Raw genomic sequence first — 18,763 nt, 5'->3', positions numbered from 1 at the left:
CTCCTTGCTGATGGTAACAATGTGAAGAGGGCATGTCCTGGGTGGTCGGAGTCCTTAATGGTGGATGTTGCCTTTTTGAGGCGCCACTCATTGAATATGTCTTGGATACTATGAAGGCTAGAGCCCACGATATGTTGTTATTCCTTTCTGCGCATTGAGCGGAAACCTGGCCATTTCTTTAACATTTGTCCGGTTTTTATGAGCCCGAGTTGCTAGCTCGACTCTCAAAGTGTCCATAATGGAGCTGATTAATTTTACAACTCTTAAGCTTATTTCAATCCTGTGCAGTAGCACCACCCCCATACTAGATGGTGATGCAGCCAGTTAGAATGCTCTCCACTGTAAATTGGTAGAAATTAGTGTTTTAGGTGACATCCAAATCTCCTCAACCTCCTAATGAAATATAGCTACTGTCTTGCCTTCTTTATAGCTGCATTGATATGTTGGGACCATATTGGGTTCCTCAGGGATATGAACACCTAGTTGCTCACTCTGTCCACTTCTAATCCCTCTGAGGACAGGTGTATATGTTCCCTCATCTTACTCTTTCTGAAGTCCACAATCAGCTCTTTGATCTTACTGACATTGAATGCAAGGTTTTTACTGCAGCAACACTCAACTAGCTGATATATCTCGCTGCTGTACACCCTCTCTTCACCATCTGAGATTCTGCCAACAATGGTTATATCATCAGCAAATTTATAGATGGTATTTGTGCTGTGCCTAGCCACGCATTCATGAGTGTGGAGAGAGTAGAGCAGTGGGCTAAGCGCACATCCTTTAGGGATGCTAGTGTTGATTGTCAGTGGAATGGAGATGTTATTTCCAAACCCGCAGATTGTGGCAAGTCGAGGATCCGGTTGCAGAGGGAGGTACAGAGGCCCAGGTTCTGGAGCCTTTTAATCAGGACTGTAGAATGATAGTGTTAACCACTGGAGCAGTAGTTTCTAAACAGCATCCTAACATAGGCATTTGTATTGTCCATGTGATCCATGGCTGTGTGGAGAGCCAATGAGATCACATCAGCTGTACACTATTGTAGCGATAGGCAAGTTGCAGTTGGTCCATGTCCTTGCTGAGGCAAGAGTTGATTGTAGCCATGACCAACCTCTCAAAGCATTTCATCACTATAGATGTGGGTGCTACTGGATCATAGTTGTTAAGGCAGCTCACACTGCTCTACTTGGGCTCTTCTTAAGGACCACAGCACCCAGGACATGCCCTTTTCTCACTGTTACCATCAAGTAGGAGGTACAGAAGCTGAAGGCACACACTCAGCAATTCAGGAACAGCTTCTTCCCCTCTGCCATCCAATTCCTAAATAGACACTGAACCCTTGAACACTACCTAACTTTTTTGATGTGTATTCTGTTTTTTGCATGATTTTTAATCTATTCAATACATGTATACTGTAATTGATTTACTTATTTATTATTATTATTATTTTCTTCTTCTATGTATTACATTGAACTGTTGTTGCTAAGTTAACAAATTTCACAACACATGCCTGATTCTGATTCTGATAGGAGAGGAGAGTGGACCATGGGAGAAAGGGAGGTGGGACACCAGGGGCAAGTGATTGGCAGCTGAGGAGAAGAGTTAAGAATTTGCTGCTTCACTGTGATGTCACTTTGCTGCTTCACTGTGACGTCACTTTGCTGCAGAAATTCTTAAGTTTATGACTGGCTGATTAGATATTTACTCTATTCAATATACGTATATTGTAATTGGTTTACTTATTATTACTTTTTTCCCGTCTTCTTCTATATTATGTAATGCATTGAACTACTGCTGTTAAGTTAACAGATTTCACGACACATGCAGGTGATAATAATTCTGATTCTGGTATAATTGTTGCCCTTTAGAAGCAGGTGAGAACTTCTGACTGTAGCATTGAGAGATTGATAATGTCTTTGAACACCTCTGCCAGTTGGTTGGGACAGTTTTTCAGAGCCTTACCAGGTACTTTGTCAGGTCTTGCCACTTTGCAAGGATTCACCCTCCTGAAAGACAGCCTGATGTCGGCCTCCGAGACACAGATCATAGAGTCACTACAGGGATCCTCATAGCTGTAGTTTTATTCTCCCTTTCAAAGCGAGCATAAAAGGGATTGAGGTTATCTGAGAGTGAAGCATTACCACCATTCATAATGTTGGGTTTTGCTTTATAGGAGGTATAAAGCTGCATCTGATGTCTCCTCCAATCTCACTCAAATTTGTTGCTTAGCTCTTGAAATAGCCTTCCGCAAGTCATACCTGGTTTTCTTGTACAGAGTTGAATGCCGTAGATCTAGCTGTCAGCAAATTACCAACCTCCTGGCTTTTGATTATGATATGTACGTCCTTGGCTCTTCAATTTCTTTCCTAGCTTTCCACAAGATCTGAGGATGCACTTGGTCAGGTCCTGAGGATTTATCCACCTTAATGCCCTTTAAGGTTGCCAGTCCTTTGTCTTTGGTAATATATATGGTCCAGGCCAACAAAACTCATTTATCTCAGAGGGTTGAATCTTTATGTCAAGTCAAGTCAAGTCAAGTCACTTTTATTGTCATTTTGACCATAACTGCTGGTACAGCACATAGTAAAATTGAGATGTTTTTTCAGAACCATGGTTTTATGTGACACAGTACAAAAACTAGACTGAACTACATAAAAAACAACACAGAAAAAAAAACTACACTAGACTACTGACTTACCCAGGACTGCATAAAGTGCACAAAACAGTGCAGGCATTACAATAAGTAATAAACAGGACAATAGGGCAGTAACGTGTCAGTCCAGCCTCTGGGTACTGAGGAGTCTGATAGCTTGGGGGAAGAAACTGTTACATAGTCTGGTTGTGAGAGGCTGAATGCTTCGGTGCCTTTTCCCAGACAGTAGGAGGGAGAAGAGTTTGTATGAGTGGTGTGTGGGGTCCTTCAAAATGCTGTTTGCTTTGCGGATGCAGCGTGTAGTTTATATGTCCGTGATGGCGGGAAGAGAGACCCCGATGATCTTCTCAGCTGACCTCACTATCCGCTGCAGGGTCTTTTGATCCGAGATGGTGCAATTTCTGAACCAGACAGTGATGCAGCTGCTCAGGATGCTCTCAATACAACCCCTGTAGAATGTGATGAGAATGGGGCGTGGGAGATGGACTTTCCTCAGCCTTCGCAGAAGTAGAGACGCTGCTGGGCTTTCTTTGTTATGGACCTGGTGTTGAGATACCAGGTGAGCTTCTCCGCCAGGTGAACACAAGAAACTTGGTGCTCTTAACTATCTGTACCGAGGAGCCATCAATGTTCAGTGGGGAGTGGTCGCTCCGTGCCCTCCTGAAGTCAACGACCATCTCTTTTGTTTTGTTCACATTCAGACAGGTTGTTGGCTCTACACCAGTCTGTTAGCCGCTGCACCTCCTCTCTGTAAGCTGACTCATCATTCTTGCTGATGAGACCCACCACAGTCGTGTCATCGGTGAACTTGATATGGTTCGAGTTGTGCGTTGCAGCACAGTTGTGGGTCAGCAGAGTGAATAGCAGTGGACTGAGCACACATCCCTGGGACAGCCCCTGTGCTCAGTGTGAAGGTGTTGGAGATGCTGCCTCCGATCCGGACTGACTGAGGTCTCCCAGTCAGGAAGTCTGGTATCCAGTTGCAGAGGGAGGTGTTCAGGCCCAGTAGGCTCAGCTTTCCAATCAGTTTCTGAGGGATGATTGTGTTGAACGCTGAACTGAAGACTATGAACAACATTTGAACATATGTGTCTTTTTTGTCCAGGTGGAGGGTGATGGCAATGGCATCGTCTGTTAAGTGGTTGGGATGGTTCGCAAACTGCAGGGGGTCCAGTGAGGGGGGCAGCAGGGTCTTGATATGCCTCACAACGAGCCTCTCGAAACACTTCATGATGGATGTGAGTGCAATGGGACGATAGTCATTTAGGCAGGACACTGAAGACTTCTTCAGTACAGGGACGATGGTGGTGGCCTTGAAGCACATTGGAACAGTGGTGCTGCTCAGGGAGATGTTAAAGATGTCAGTGAGAACATATGCTAGCTGGTCTGTGCATCCTCTGAGCACTCTACCAGGAATGTTGTCTGTTCCAGCAGCCTTCCATGGGTTGACCCTGCACAGGGTTTTTTGCATCTGGGAGGGAGGCATCATCCGCACAGTCTGGTGATGTTGTCTTGTAATTGGTGATGTCCTGGATGCCCTTCCACTTATGCCGTATGTCGCCGCTGTCCTGGAAGTGGTTATGGATTCGCCGGGCATGTGCATGCTTTGCCCCTCTGATGGCCTGGGACAGGTTGACTTTTGCTGTTGTTAGGGCTGCTTTGTCGCCTGCTCTGAAGGCAGAGTCACGGGTCCTCAGTAGCGCACACACCTCTGCGGTCATCCATGGCTTCTGGTTAGTGTGTATAGTGATGGTCTTGGACAGAGTAACATCATTAATGCACTTGCTTGTTAGTAGAGTCGCCATCGGTTGCAGCTTCTCTGAACATGTGCCAGTGTGTTCAAAGCAGTCTTGAAGAGCAGAGATGGCTCCTGCTGGCCAGGTTTTCACCTGCTTCTGAACTGGTCTGGAGCGCCTGATGAGCGGTCTGTATGCTGGGATTAGCATAACAGAGATGTGGTCTGAGTAACTGAGGTGGGGGCAGGGCTGTGCCCGGTATGCATCAGGGATGTTTGTGTAAACCAGGTCCAACACATTCTCCACCCTTGTTGCAAAGTCCACATACTGATGGAATTTGGGGAGCACTGACTACTCGCGTGGTTAAAATCACCAGCAACAATAAACAGTACATCAGGGTGTGCATTCTGCAGTTCGCTAATAGTCCTGTACAGTTCACAGAGCATTAGGGTTGAGGGGAATGTAGACACTGAATATAAGGACAGAGGTGAATTCCCATGGCAAATAAAATGATCTGCATCTAACAGCCACAAACTCCACTAACGATGAGCAGTATCTGGAAACCAGCACAGAGTTCTTACACCCTTCCTTGTTGATGTAAACACACAAGCCTCCACTGTGAGTCTTACCAGAGAGAGCTGTGTCCCTGTTCGCACGAAACAAGGCGAGCCAATCCAGCTGAATGGCAGTGTCCAAAATTCCATTAGTGAGCCATGTTTCTATAAAAACATACGGACAGCAAACTCTGTACTCCTGCTGAGTATTTCGTTGGAGTTGGATGTAGTCCAATTTATCGTCCAGACCAGATTGCAATCTTACAGACCAGATGAATCTACATTTCATCTTGAGATCTCAAGTCACTATAAATTTAGCTCATTTACACAAGGCAGCAGTGGGTACACTTAGGCTGCAAAATAAATCAAGAATTTCACTGAATTCCCACCTGTCAGTTCCATTTGGGAAGTAAATTGGGATTAGCTGTGTGACCTCTTCTGCACTCCAAATGAATACATAGCTTCCCTTAGTTTGTGTTCAAATATAGGCTGCTATGCTAGCATAGCTGTTAGCACAACACTTTACAGCTTAAGGCATTTCAGAGTTTGGAGTTCAATTCCAGCGCCATTCTGTAAGGGTTCTGTGTACACCCTCCCCATGGAATGTGTGGATTTTCTCTGGGTCCTCTGGTTTCCTCCCACACTCCAAAGATGTACCAGGTAGGTTAATTGGTGGTTGTAAATTGTCCCATGATTAGGTTAGCATTCGTCAGGTTTGTTGGATGAGGTCCAGAAGGGCCTACTCTGCATTGTACTGCTGAATAATTAAATAAGAACTGTTATTGCATTGTTCATTCTTCTTGCAACTTGCTGTCAGCTGTCTTTGAGGAATTATCTGTTGAAATGCTGGATGGTTGACTGTACAAAAGTCTGCTTCAATGAAAAAGAGGAGAATTGAGAGCAAATGTGTGCCTCTATTTTTTAAATACATCTTTTATTTGTCGCTATTATTAAATTAAAATTTGTTCTTTGTACTGCAAGTATTCTATGAAGAATAAAAGTAAAATGTGTCTTCATGAAAGATACAGTTAAAGAAAAGTATCAGGGAAAATGGGAGCTATCGTTCAACAGCCATTGGAGCCCTAAGGTAGTTCACAGTTACAATGTTCTTGAAGGTACAGAGTTAGAGAGAGATGAAGCATGGAAACATACCCTTTGGTCTTCAGAGTCCACTCTGCATTTAACCACCTATTTCTGCTACTCCTGAATTGATCCTGTTTTTCACTCACCACTTGTTCTCAACCCACACCCAAATTTTACCACTCACCTACATATCAGGAGCAGTTTACATCCCAGGTTAATCTCAATGAACTGCCCCGAGCCAAAACGTTGATTCTCCATTTCTCTCCACCGATGCTGCATGACCCACTGAATTTTGTGTTGCTCCAGATTTCCAGCATCTGCAGTCCCTCTTGTGTCTAACATACCAATTAATATGTCTTTGGGATGTGGGAGAAAACCAAGCATTTAGAGTGAACCCATGTAGCCAGACTTCTTCGTGGTTTGTCACCTTGTCGTGGTGGAGAAGCTTGTGTGGTCCTGAGATCCCAAGTGCAATACCATCTGGAGCTGTGCTCCTGGTAGGGTCACCCGTGGCGGTAAGGTCGAGGGTGAGGTCCCTGACAAAGAACAATCCAACCCTCAACGGTGGAACAGGTGGACGAAGTTACTTTGAACTCAACGGCTGTGAAGGCGGATGAAGGCTGCAATAAATCCATCAGCTCCAATCGTCGTGGTTTCCATGCCATTGGAATCAATTGATTTGTGAAGTATCATGTGGTTCTTGGAGTGCAGCATCAAGTACACATTGAACAAATACACGCGCAGACATCTTCGCTCTGTGGAAATGGAACAAAGACCAGCATCCTCGACCTCAAGGGATAGCCACGATGACGACAATGCAGCAGAAAGAGAAGGTGCAAATTCAAGACAGACAGAACATGGTCAGGATTAAACCCAGCTCTATGGAACTATGCATCACTGAACAACTTTACACTGTTAGACACAGTGGCCCCTCGGGGCCAAACAAAAATGTTTAGGCTTTTTAAAGCGTCTTTATTTTACAAATGCAAGACAATGCTGAACTTCAACTTTCAGGGACTGCAGATCTACCCCATCAGTGAGCTGCTTATTGGCGGAGGAGCTGGACTTGGTGTAGACTGTGTTGTTGCCTGCTACAGGAAGGCATCAGAGTTGGTGCTTGAAGGTGGCATGAAGTGTAATGGCGGGTGATTGTCTTGGACTTTTCTCTTGCAATTGCAAGACCTTGTTGGACATTGATGATATAAGACACCACAGACCCATTTCCCTTCTTTGTTAGTGCAACAGACAGTGGGGCCTCGGTTGTAGCGAGGACTAGGTCTCAAGTGGTGGGCAAGCCTGCTGCTGCAGTCAAGGAGAGGAGATGCAGGAGGCAGTGTAGTGCAGCATTCATGCTCAGTTGGGGACTTGCCTCTCCCATTGCTGCTTTCCTCTCATGTTAGATCAGTGGAATGACAAGCTGGATTGCGTGCATGCATTCGTTTACAAACTGCCGGGAATTGCACCATCAACTTGTGGGATATGTCACTCAGGATTTCGGGCTATTTATTTATTTATTTATTTGTGTGTGATGGTATGCTTGCTATCTTGAATGTGCTGTGAGTGTGTGTGTGTGTTGTGCTGTGTATATTTTGCATCTTCGCCTCAGAGGAATACTGTTCCATTTGGATGTATTCATGTATGGTTAAGTGATAATTAAGCTTGAACTTGAGTAACAAATGAGATGCCAATAAGCTCATGAGTCGAGTATAATACCTTTTCGGACCTCTTGAATATCTTCTGATAGCTTGCTATGTGAGCCAGATGAACAGAGCCCAGTAGAGGTTCTCCATGTGGTCTGGTTTAGTGAGCAAATGGTAGGATAGTGGAAGAGAAATAATTTGTCTCAATATGTGTAGCAATTTTTTTTTATAAGACTGGTATTTTTGTGTGACAGAATTTTGAATTTGGTTTCTACATAATGAAACCATTTTGTTTCTTTAGAAACAAGAAAAATGTTTCTTTAAGTTGCTTGGATTCTTGATAACATGAATAGACTTAAAACTTGGGAAGAACCCTGTTTTTATTGGACATTTACGATTTGTTTTACAGAAGCAGAGTGACCTCAAGGATCGGTCTGTCTTTGATATTCCTATTTTCTCTGAAGAATTCCTAGACCACAGTAAAGGTAGGAAGACACACTATGTTCTGGAACAGTTCTTTCAACTTTGGGGGAGGGTAGATAAGAACAAAGAGAGACGTAGAAAGCATCTGTGCTATGAAAATAAGGCAATGGGCCCAAACAGACCATCTTAGCAGTGAATTGTTCTATTCACATTTAATCATTCTGTTCACATATCACTTTTAGCTGTTTTTGTTTTGTTTAGAAACCCAGGCTATAATTTTGGCAGCTAACCCAGGATTCCGTAGTTTCAATATCTTCTATATTGGGATTTGTCTGCTGCCTTCTATTCAAAGTAACACAAATTTAAACTTGTACCGAGTCTTTTGTTCCCATAATAATCAGAAGCAGCTTCCACCTGTGTACCCTGACCAATCTTTCTTAATTTTAAGCACTTTTAATCATCTGAATTCTGAAAGAATCAGACTTTTATCAGTTTTTCCCTTGTATCCATGTTTCTTCTACTAGACTTTAATAATAATGAGGAGGAATTTCTCCTATAAGAGTTGTGATTTTTTTGGAGTTTTGTTCTCAATGTAGTTAATAGATGATATTACATGAATGTTGAATCATTAGGCATATTTGTGGCTGAGGTCAACCATGTAAGATTTGAGAATTACGAGGACCAGGCAGGAAAATTATCCAAGGGGTCGCTTGGCTTTCTTTTGATATTTCTTGTGTTGTATTCTATCTTGCATCCTCATCAAGCCTCTGTCTCTCCTCTTACTGCACACAGTACTCTGCAACACATACAAAATTCTGGAGGAACTCAGCTGGCCAGGCACCATCTATGGAAAAGAGTAGACAGTCAATATTTCGGGCCAAGACCCTTCATCAGTCTTGAAGGACAGTCTCGGCCTGAAATGTCGGCTGTTTACTCTTTTACATTGATGCTGCCTGGCCTTTAATTTCCTCCAACATTTTGTGTGTGTTGCTTTGGATCTCCAACATCTACAGATTTTCTTGTGTTTGTGACAGTACTCTGCAGTTTTAATGGTAGAGACCCACCATTAAATGTTTGCTGTACAATTAAGTTATATACCTTTTGAGATAAAACCTAGAATTCTTTTAATTTCTGGGTGTAAATCATGACTCCAAGTTCCAATGCTCTTCCACACCAATAAGGAGATTTCATCTCAGTACAATTGATTTTTCCCCCAATTTCAAGTTTCTATATTTGCAATAATTTGTCTCCTCAATTTAAAATGTAATCATTTAATTTTTTGATACACAGCTCGGGAGAAGGAACTCCGGCAGCTGAGGAAATCCAATATAGAATATGAAGAAAGAAATGCAGCTTTGCAGAAACACGTGGAGAGCATGAAAACAGCAGTTGAGAAGCTGGAGGTGGACGTGATGCAAGAACGGAACCGAAATGTCGTCCTCCAGCAGCACCTGGATACTTTGCGGCAAGCACTGACATCCAGCTTTGCCACTGTACCATTGCCAGGTTCTTAAACCTTCACGATTCCAGACTAGAGTATTTTAAGATGGAACGCTGAAAGCAGTTCCAAGTTAGATTTTTGAAAATAGCAACAGACATTAACCAGTGCAAGGATTTCCTAATTAAAATTGAAAAATATGATACACTCTCTATGCATTTAAGCATGAAACAAAATTTGGTCTGATATATAAGCAGGTTATACACTCAATGGCTGCTTTATTAGGTATCACCTGTACCAAATAGAGTAGCCACTGAGTGTATATTCGTTATCTGCTGCTGTTGTAACCCATCCAATTCAAGATTTGACGTGTTGTACATTCAGAGATGCTCTTCTGTTGTAATACATGTTTATATGAGTTACTGTCACCTTCCTGTCAGTTTAAACCAGTCTGGCCATTTTCCTCTGACCTCTCTCATTAACAAGGCATTAACAGCTGCTCACTGGATGTTTTTTGCTTCTCGAACCATTCTCTATAAGTTCTAAAGGTCGTTGTGTGTGCTTGGCAGTTTTTGAAATCGTCAAACCATCCCGTCTAGCACCAACAATTATTCCACAGTCAAAGTCACTTAGATCATAGTTCTTCCCCATTCTGATGTTGGCTCTGAACAACAACTGAACCTCTTGGCCATGTCTGCCCACTTTTATGCATTGAATTGCCTGCCAGATAATCAGCCGATTAGATATTTGCATTAACGACCAGGTATATCTTATAAAGTGGCCACTGACTGTATATTCTGATTGGGAGTTGGGGTTCTTTATGTCGGTCTCTTAAAGTGATCTGCTGCCAGGAGTCGGCACAGAATGTCCTTGAATAATTAAGGTGATGCCTCACCTCCATGTTGCACTGAAGGCAGCTGTCACGTTTTTGGCGACCTGAAATCTAATCTGACAGAGACAACATAGGTGGTCTCTCTGGTTTCAATCTTTATTTTGAAGCCAGATTAGGGATTGTCTCTTCCATTTAGCACCTTCCAGCTTCTTACTTCCTCCCCCTCTCCTGCCCACCCATCTTCTCCTCATTTGATTTTATCTATCACTTGCCAGCTTGTATTCCTTCCCTTCCTCCCCCCTTCTTACTCTGGATTCTGTCCCCTTCCTTTCCAGTCTTCAAGGTTCTTGGCCTAAAATGTTGACTGTTTATTCCCCTCCATAGATGCTGCCTGACTTGCTGAGTTCATTTTGTGTGTGTATTGTTCAAGATCTACAGAATCTTTTGTCTCTATTTTTAAATATGCTTTTAATTCTGTAAGTTGAATTTTCCTTTTTCTATGTTGCAGGCTCTGGGGAGATTCCCACGCTGGATACTATTGATTCCTACATGAGGAAACTACATGGCATTATTCTGTCCAACCCTCAAAGTAATGAGAATCTCATTACTACAGTGCGAGATGTAGTCAGCCGACTTGACAGGTGAGGAGCCTGCATCAAAAAGCACTTTGTGATTGTCGTGGTTGTTAAGAGGATAATCTGTATTTGTTAGTTAATTTGAGTTTTAGTTGGATACTTACATGAAAAAATACTTGCAGGAACAGTTTATACAGTGGTTGTGGACTGTGTCACTATCTGGTGCAGAGTAGGTTGACAATTGTATTATGAAGTAATAGGAAATTTTCATGAGATGAGTGCCTCCTTCATGGTCATCACAGCTCCTTAAGCAGAAACCAAGGGCATTAGGGATCTTTGAGAAGGTAAAAACAGGGTAATCACAGAGATAAGATGCAAACAAGGTTCCCTGATCAACTAGTGAATAGGTTTCAAAGGTACATTAAATGTCAGAGAAATGTATACAACGTATATCCTGAAATGCTTTTTCTTCACAACTATCCACAAAAACAGAGGAGTGCCCCCAAAGAATGAATAACAGTTAAATGTTAGAACCCCAAAAGCACCCTCTCAGCTCCCCTCCCTCCCACGTGTAAGCAGCAGCAAGTAACATGAAACCCTGAGAGGGGGTCCCATTCTCATAAAGAACAGTAGTCAACATGTAACTTCAGGTCAGGATCTTCATAAGAACCCTGAAAGAGAAAAATAGAGATATTAAAGAGGGAAATAGAGCTGTTTCCGAAGATGCAAGCAAAGGAGTCGCTGCTAGGCGCCATTAATCCTCCTAAGCTCCTCCTCCTGAATTAGGGAAAAGAAACGTAGACAAAAAAGGAGCTGTACAATGCAGAATTGGAAGATATGCCTGGCAAGTCAGGTGGCCTGTCATCAATTGCCAGATAGAGAGACCCTTTGTTGGTCAGGGTCGAACATCAATATTGTGTCCTAGCTGTCTATGTGATATGCAAGCCAGGGCAGTACAATGCAGAGAGCAAGGTGTTGTCCATGCAGCAGGCTCCCCTTCTCCACACAGCTGATCAATCCAAAGGAATGGCAGAGGCTGATAGAATTTAGCACCAGTCAATGTTGAACTCGATTTAGAGCTGCCTTAGTGATTCCAGCTCCAGATTTTTCTTCGGAATTTACTGATGAGTGTGTATAGCCTCAAAGCAACGGAGGTGTGAGATCAGTTTTCCTTCTCCTAGATGAGCTGCCAACCACAGCTGATGAGCCCCATCTACCCAAAGCAACTGGCTTTAAGGCACCAGTAATCTACCTTTGACCCTTCTCAGTAGAAACGGTTCCACCAGGCTTAGTAGCTAAGCCACACATGAAGGCCAGGAGCTGGACTTGGTTGTCAGAGGGTATTTGAGACACGCACTATTGGGAGCATTTAATAGGTAGTGGGAGCTTATCCTCACTATACCACCCCCCCCCCCCCCAACCCCGTGGCTATAAGAACCTTAAATTGAGATAAAAAGGGTGTGAAAACAAGCAAGCTGAACTAAGTATCACAGATGTCTGGTACAAATAGATAAATTGAGTCATCTGAAGCTACATTCAATATATTCGAGTCCAGAAGGCTGCAGCATTCTCAAAAAGAGGATGAACTGCTGCTTCTCTAGCTTATGTGATTGTAACATACAGGAGGTCGCAACCCAATAGATCAGGGTGGAATAGACGAGTAAAATGGAGACAATAGGAAGCTCAAGGTCATCCCTCAGACTGAAGCTAGGTGCTACACTGAACAGCCTCCTAATCTACTTACTTTCACTCCCAGAACATCTTAAGGTTGAGTTCTGGGGTACTTGGAAAGGTTGGCCTTTCCAGCCATGAGAAAGTAAGTGATGCTGCGAGTTCTTTTGCATGCACGTTTATTTTTGTCTCATTCTCTGAAAAGCAAGGTGAACTTTTTCATTCCCACTCAGGAAAAATAAAACTTATTTTAAAAGCTGTTGGTGCATTTTGTGAATACAAAGCATTGAACACACACCAAAAACAAAAGCAGAAGTCAAAGTACAGGTATTAATTTGCCTGCTGGGTTGCAGTTGAATCATTGTGTCAAATGATTGCATAGCTCAGGTTGTCAATGTCGTAACCTTGCCAGAGGAACAACAGGGAGGAAGAACAAAATGGAAGTTAAAGTTTCCCTTTGAAAATGTAACATGACTGATTGAACTTGTGCCTTTTATATTAAATATAGTGATTGAAACCATAGGAACTTCAGAAGTCTCTTGCTCTCTAATGTGGATAAGGTTTAGCAGAACTGCTGGTACTCATCAAATGTGCTGCTTACAAGGAATTGTTTATATCATAGAAGAAAGACAGAATATTGGAGGGGGAAAGAAATGTGTATTTGACTCAAAGCACATCAATGTAGAATTATTTTGGGTTTCGGTATCTGTTTTCAACAGTATTGCCTGATAGTGGCAAAAACCAGATGAGAAGGAAAAATGTGTTGGTTGATTAAAACTGGTTTTAACATCAGTCTTTAAGTTCTGGCTAGATTATTAAATCTTTGTTATGTTGTAATTCTAAATAGAACTAAATGCTTTTTAATTTAACATGGTCTCTTTCTCTTTTGCTTCCTATACATAGTTGAAATTGTGATTGACTCTGGAGGTATCAACATCTGTTCACATAGCTGGGCAGTATGAAATGGAAGGTGTCGCTGGATTTGCATTGCAAGTAAAATGGCAGCTACTGTCTATGGCCTTGCAATTTAGCCTGACTGGGTGAAGGATTGTTCCAAGCAAGGTTCTCTCTCATTCTAATAGGCCAAATACTGAAGTGCTACAGGGGACTGCTTAGGCAGCAGCAGTGGTGTCTTCTAATTCCTTCATGATTGTCTCATGCCAAATTTTCTCGTGTTAATTGTATGTTATATTGTGCAGCATTAGAGGCTTCGTGCTCAGTCATTTATTTCATAGGGGGTGATTTCTCCCTTTTTTGTATGTGCCAGCAAGTAACTTGAAGTTTAAGGAATTCATCTCATCATTTTCAGCTCTGGTTGAAGTGACCAGTCCAAGGTATCTCTCAAGTATTAACCATTAACCAATGTTTCCCCATTAACTGACTAGGTAATGTTACTGCCTGGAGTAAGATAGGAAAGGTGGTATCAGTACTTCTTGATGTCAACTAGCACGGGTCATTCAGCCCAATAAAGCCATGGCTGTCAAAGCAAAACTTATTAAGCTAACCCCACTTCCCAGTCCTCAGTAGCTTGAGTGCATAAAAATATTCCTCACATCCCCTGTATTTAAGCCAATTAGATCTATGGATCTCATTGATTGCCCTCTCTGTGAGGGAAATGTCTTTCCTGTTCATCCTATCAAGACTTCTCAGCAGTTTGTAGCCTTGCTTAAAGCTTGCATCTGCTCGATGTGGAAAACTAAGACTATCATCTTCTGACAATAGGAACGCTAGAATTGACTGCAGCTTCTCCAGTCTGGGGAGAATGAATTGTTCAAGTTTCCTACCCGTCTGAAATTTCTCCTTCAGTATACTTCTGAAGTAAAAGGAAACCATCACCTTTAATAAAGAGCTAAGTCAGTCTAATGATAGGGTATCACTCTGAAACATTATGTTTGTTTTTATACAGATTATTCCTGATTTTATAACATTTAGAGCCATAGATTCCTGATTTTGTTTTTAAATGTCACTGCTTTGCTATTGTAAATGAACTTTAACACATCTCCCTATAAGCTGCCCCACCTCAATCTCCTGCTGTAGAATCTTAATGTAAGCTTCCATGGAAAATGAAAAGTAGGTCAATGTATCTCAACAACACCTTCAACAGAGGAAAGAAAATTGCAACTAATCGCGCATGTTAAAGCCTGTACCCCAAAGTAAGTTTGACTTGTTGCAACGAGTATTATAAGTTATTGTGTGTGTTGCTTAAGTTATTGTTATTAGTTAGTTAAATGACCCAAACAAAACGTTTGTATTTTTAAGTACAATTGGAAATTAACTAATGGGAATATCCTCTCATCTGTCTGACATTTTAGAATATTATATGTTTTTATATAATATTGGGCTGTGAAAGGAGGGACAGTGAATTCTGTTGCCTCTGCTTGTGAATTACAATCAATGTAATGTGGAAAGGCTGAAGAAACAGTGGTAGGGCTGCTGCGTTTATTTCTGAGTGTTGGACTCTAAGCCAGAGAGGGTTGGCAATGAAGGTACTGCAAGGGACTGCAGATGCTAGAATCTGGAGCAAATTTAAACAAGAGAAGAACTCTGCAGATCACGAAAGCAAAGGGATGCTCAACGTAAACACGAGATTCTACAGATGCTTGAAATCTTGAGGCACACAGAAATTGCTGGAGGAACTCAGCAGGTCAGGAAGCATCTATGCAGAGGAATAAACAGTTGTCATTTTGACCCGAGATCCTGCAACTGGACTGAAAACAGAGAGGGGAAATAATCAATATGTAGATGTACGAGTTAGGTGGAGGCTGGTAGGTGATAAAAGGAATCAACATTTTCGGGATCGGAACAATATTTCAGAATTCCTACAATGGAAAGCCTCATCTTGAGAACAGATCCCAAGTCGCGGGTTAACCTTGTTGACCAAGCACTAACGTATTGGTTAGATTATTATTGCAGATGATAGGTAGGTAGAGTTGGTGTTAAAAAAGCTGGGAGTCTGCAGGAGGACTTGGAAAAATTAGGAGAATGGGCAAAAAAGAGGCAAATGAAATAGTGTAGGAAGTGTATGGTCACGTACTTTGCTAGAAGGAATAAAGTGTCGACTTTTTTTAAACGTGGAGCAAATTCAGAAATTGGAGGTACAAAGAGACCTGGGAGTCCTTGTACAGGATTCCCTAAATGTTAATTTGCAAGATGAGCCAATAGTAGGGAAGGCAAATGCAATGTTAAAAATCAATTCAAGAGAACTGGAATATGAAAGTAGGTATGTAATGCTGAGGCTTTATAAGTATTGGCCAGACCACATTTGGAATATTGTGAGCAATTTTGGGCACCATATCTAAGGAAGGGATATGCTGGCATTGGAGAGGGTCTGAAGCAGGTTTACAAGAATGATTCTGTTATTGAAAAGGTTAACATATAAGCATTTGACGGCTCTGGCCCCTTACTCATTGGAGTTTAGAAGAATGAATCATAGAAACCTACCAAATATTGAAAGGCCTACATAGAGTGGATGTGGAGAGAATGTTTCCTACAATGAGAGAATCTCGGACTAGAAGGCTCTGTCTCAAAAGAGATGAGGAGGAATTTCTTTTTAGCCAGACAGTGGTGAATCTATGGAATTTATTGCCACAGACAGCTGTGGCGGCCAAGTCATTGTGTATATTTAAAGCAGAGATTGATAGCGTCTTTATTAATAAAGGCATCAAAGGTTATGGAGAGAAGGTAGGAAAATGGAGCTGAGAGGGAAAATAAATCAGCCATGTTGGGCCAAATGGCCTATTTCTGCTCCCATGTCTATGGTCTTATTATTTATTAATCTAGATTTAGGGCGTCTTCAGAAGTGTTGCAGTGTGGTATAGCCAGCACTTGTAACACTAAGAGTAACTCATTCAGTACCAGCAAGATTATTATTTGGAACAGCTGGAAGCTGTGTCCTAAATTGGGATTGTCCTCCTTTCTGAACCAAAGTGGAAATGTTTAGTTCTTGAGCAATGTCTAGTGCTTTCCGTTGTAAAGTTCAAGTGGATATCAGGTGAACTTATGTGAAATGTGGACCCTTGCATGGTCAAGTAAAGGAGGGGAGTTAACATTCCATAATAGTTGAAACTTTCCACAACTGGATATCGAACCAGTTTAGTAGTGAAATTGCACCACTCTCCAATGAGTGTGATAATTTGGGTAGTCATTTACAATTATATTTATAGATTAATTTTATCTTCTCATACTGACTAAGGTTCCACAGATGTCCAGTGTACCAGTTTTGCACATTCTTGAGTGGTAGCCAACAGACTAAACAAAGCATTAAAAGTGAAGTTCAACCTGTACTCCCCACGAACAACATAAGGGTGGTTGGAAGCACTGGAGAGATACCAGAAGAATTCCTGGCCGACGGCTGAGGTGCTACATTTACTTTTCAAGAAAATCTGGTTCCCATTTCCTCATCACTCTGGCAACTCCAAATGAAAGTATGCTGAATGCATCTCCTTTCTAAGGGTCCATAGATGTTCGTTATGTTCTTTTCTATGAAGAATAATATATTAGACTGCTACTGCCACTTGTCTAATTACATCATAGCTAATGAGAAAAAAACAAAATAATTGAAGATTTGGTGCCATATGTACCTCATGTCTGTCTTTTCCATTTCACCTTTTAAGTAAAAATGTACATAGAACTTGGCTATCCCTTTACTAATTCTGTTGTTCTTCTATCTTGTCAAGATTTGAGAGTGCAGCACAGTATACCAGATGAGAAGAAACACTCACAATTTTGTTAACAATTTCTAGTCTATTTCTGCAGCTGAATCTTGTTTGGGTGTTATTTAATCCCCTAAAGAGCAACTTTTGCATTTTGTTTGAATACAGATTAATTTTGTGGCCTTACAAACTAGAAACTTTAAAGCAGGGGGGCTTAAACTACAGTATTTCCATTTGCAGTCATACCGATCTCATAATATTTTGATGAGCTGTTTCCTGAATGTTGTTAGGAAGCACAGCCTGAACCAAATCATTGCCAGTAGACATGATGGCAATAAACATAAAGTTCAGAATGTTCTGTAGAAACAATACAGATGTTATTTCAAAGTGTTAACGGGTGTATACGGATTGTATTTTGATGGAGTTACAGTGTAACTGCAGTTTAAAATGAATGATGTATTAAATATTTATGAAAGTTAATTTCTTTCTGTGCCTTTATTTAAATAAGAATTAGCATTATTACTCCCAAGGAGCAGATTAATGAACTGGATAAGATCACCACAAATACACTTTGTCCTTTAAGGAATCTTACTAATTGTCCAAATTCTCCAAATCATAGCCTGATAGATATATCTGTTCTTGTGGAAAAATAACAATTTGAATTACACTGGAACAAGTTCAAGAATTTTTACCACAATTTCTGCCAAATTCCACAGTGTATACCCTAGTTTTGTCTAAAAGTTTTATGAAAGTACTGCCTATTCAATTGACGTTTGCTTTGAACATCTCCAAGAAAGGTTTTGATCGGAGAAGTACATGGCCTGTTGTGGTACTGAAGCATTTTCTCCAAGGGAGAAAATTTCAGTCTGTTCAAGGGTTCAGTTTCAATCTGTTGCGTTTGACCTTTTGTCTGTCTGGACTGAGTGTTGATCTTCATTCAGTGATTCAGGCTGGAATGTATGCAGCTTGGCCAGCAGTGAGAGTAGAGTCATCGCCAATTGAAGTGATACTTGCAGCTGAATAGCATGCCAGCATTTGTTGCCTAGGCACACACATGAGGAATGGGCTTTTATCCGAGGTACAAGGTAGTGCCAATGAAAGAAAACCGCAGGAATGCCTCCATCTGTTTGGAGTAAAGGAGAAAGTTAAATTAGGATGCCATCTAAATCATATACAGTATTTTATTCCATTCACGTCCTTTATGTTCCTTAATCTGTCTCCCCTCTTCCCCTTTTTCTTCTCAGCTTCCCATCACCTCACTCTAGTGCCTCTTCTCCTTCCTTTTCTCCCATGGTCTACTGTCCTATCAGGTACTCTCCTTTACCTTTTCCACCTCTCACCTCTCAAGTTCTCTCTTCATCCCCCCCCCCACTAGTTCTGTACTCCTTCCTCATCTCACACCACCTTATTATGGTTCTCCTCCCACCCATCCCCCCACCTTTCCTTCCAATCCTGGATGAAGAGTCTCGGCCTGAAACTTCGATTGTTTATTCCCTTCCATAGATGCTG

General features: G+C 41.7%; 1 protein-coding gene across 3 annotated transcripts in view; it reads left to right on the top strand.

Annotated features, from left to right (window-relative positions):
* Nucleotides 1-17,734, top strand: part of hmg20a (high mobility group 20A) — a 75,349-nt gene extending 57,615 nt beyond the window's left edge. For 2 of the 3 annotated variants that reach the window (XM_059946660.1, XM_059946662.1), the window contains 4 exons: nucleotides 8,073-8,148; nucleotides 9,377-9,592; nucleotides 10,865-10,997; nucleotides 13,506-17,734. In XM_059946660.1, the coding sequence (XP_059802643.1) occupies nucleotides 8,073-8,148; nucleotides 9,377-9,592; nucleotides 10,865-10,997; nucleotides 13,506-13,509 (429 nt within the window). In that variant the 3' untranslated portion in view covers nucleotides 13,510-17,734. Of the gene's footprint in view, nucleotides 1-8,072; nucleotides 8,149-9,376; nucleotides 9,593-10,864; nucleotides 11,002-13,505 lie in introns of those variants that run through there. The other variant, XM_059946661.1, reaches the window with a different exon arrangement.
* Nucleotides 17,735-18,763: the final 1,029 nt, after the last annotated feature.

Source organism: Hypanus sabinus, chromosome 21 (genome assembly GCF_030144855.1).
Source record: "Hypanus sabinus isolate sHypSab1 chromosome 21, sHypSab1.hap1, whole genome shotgun sequence".
NCBI classification, from domain to species: Eukaryota; Metazoa; Chordata; class Chondrichthyes; order Myliobatiformes; family Dasyatidae; genus Hypanus; species Hypanus sabinus.
The sequence above is the reverse complement of the archived record's forward strand: the minus strand, read 5'-3'. Positions and strand labels throughout refer to the sequence as shown.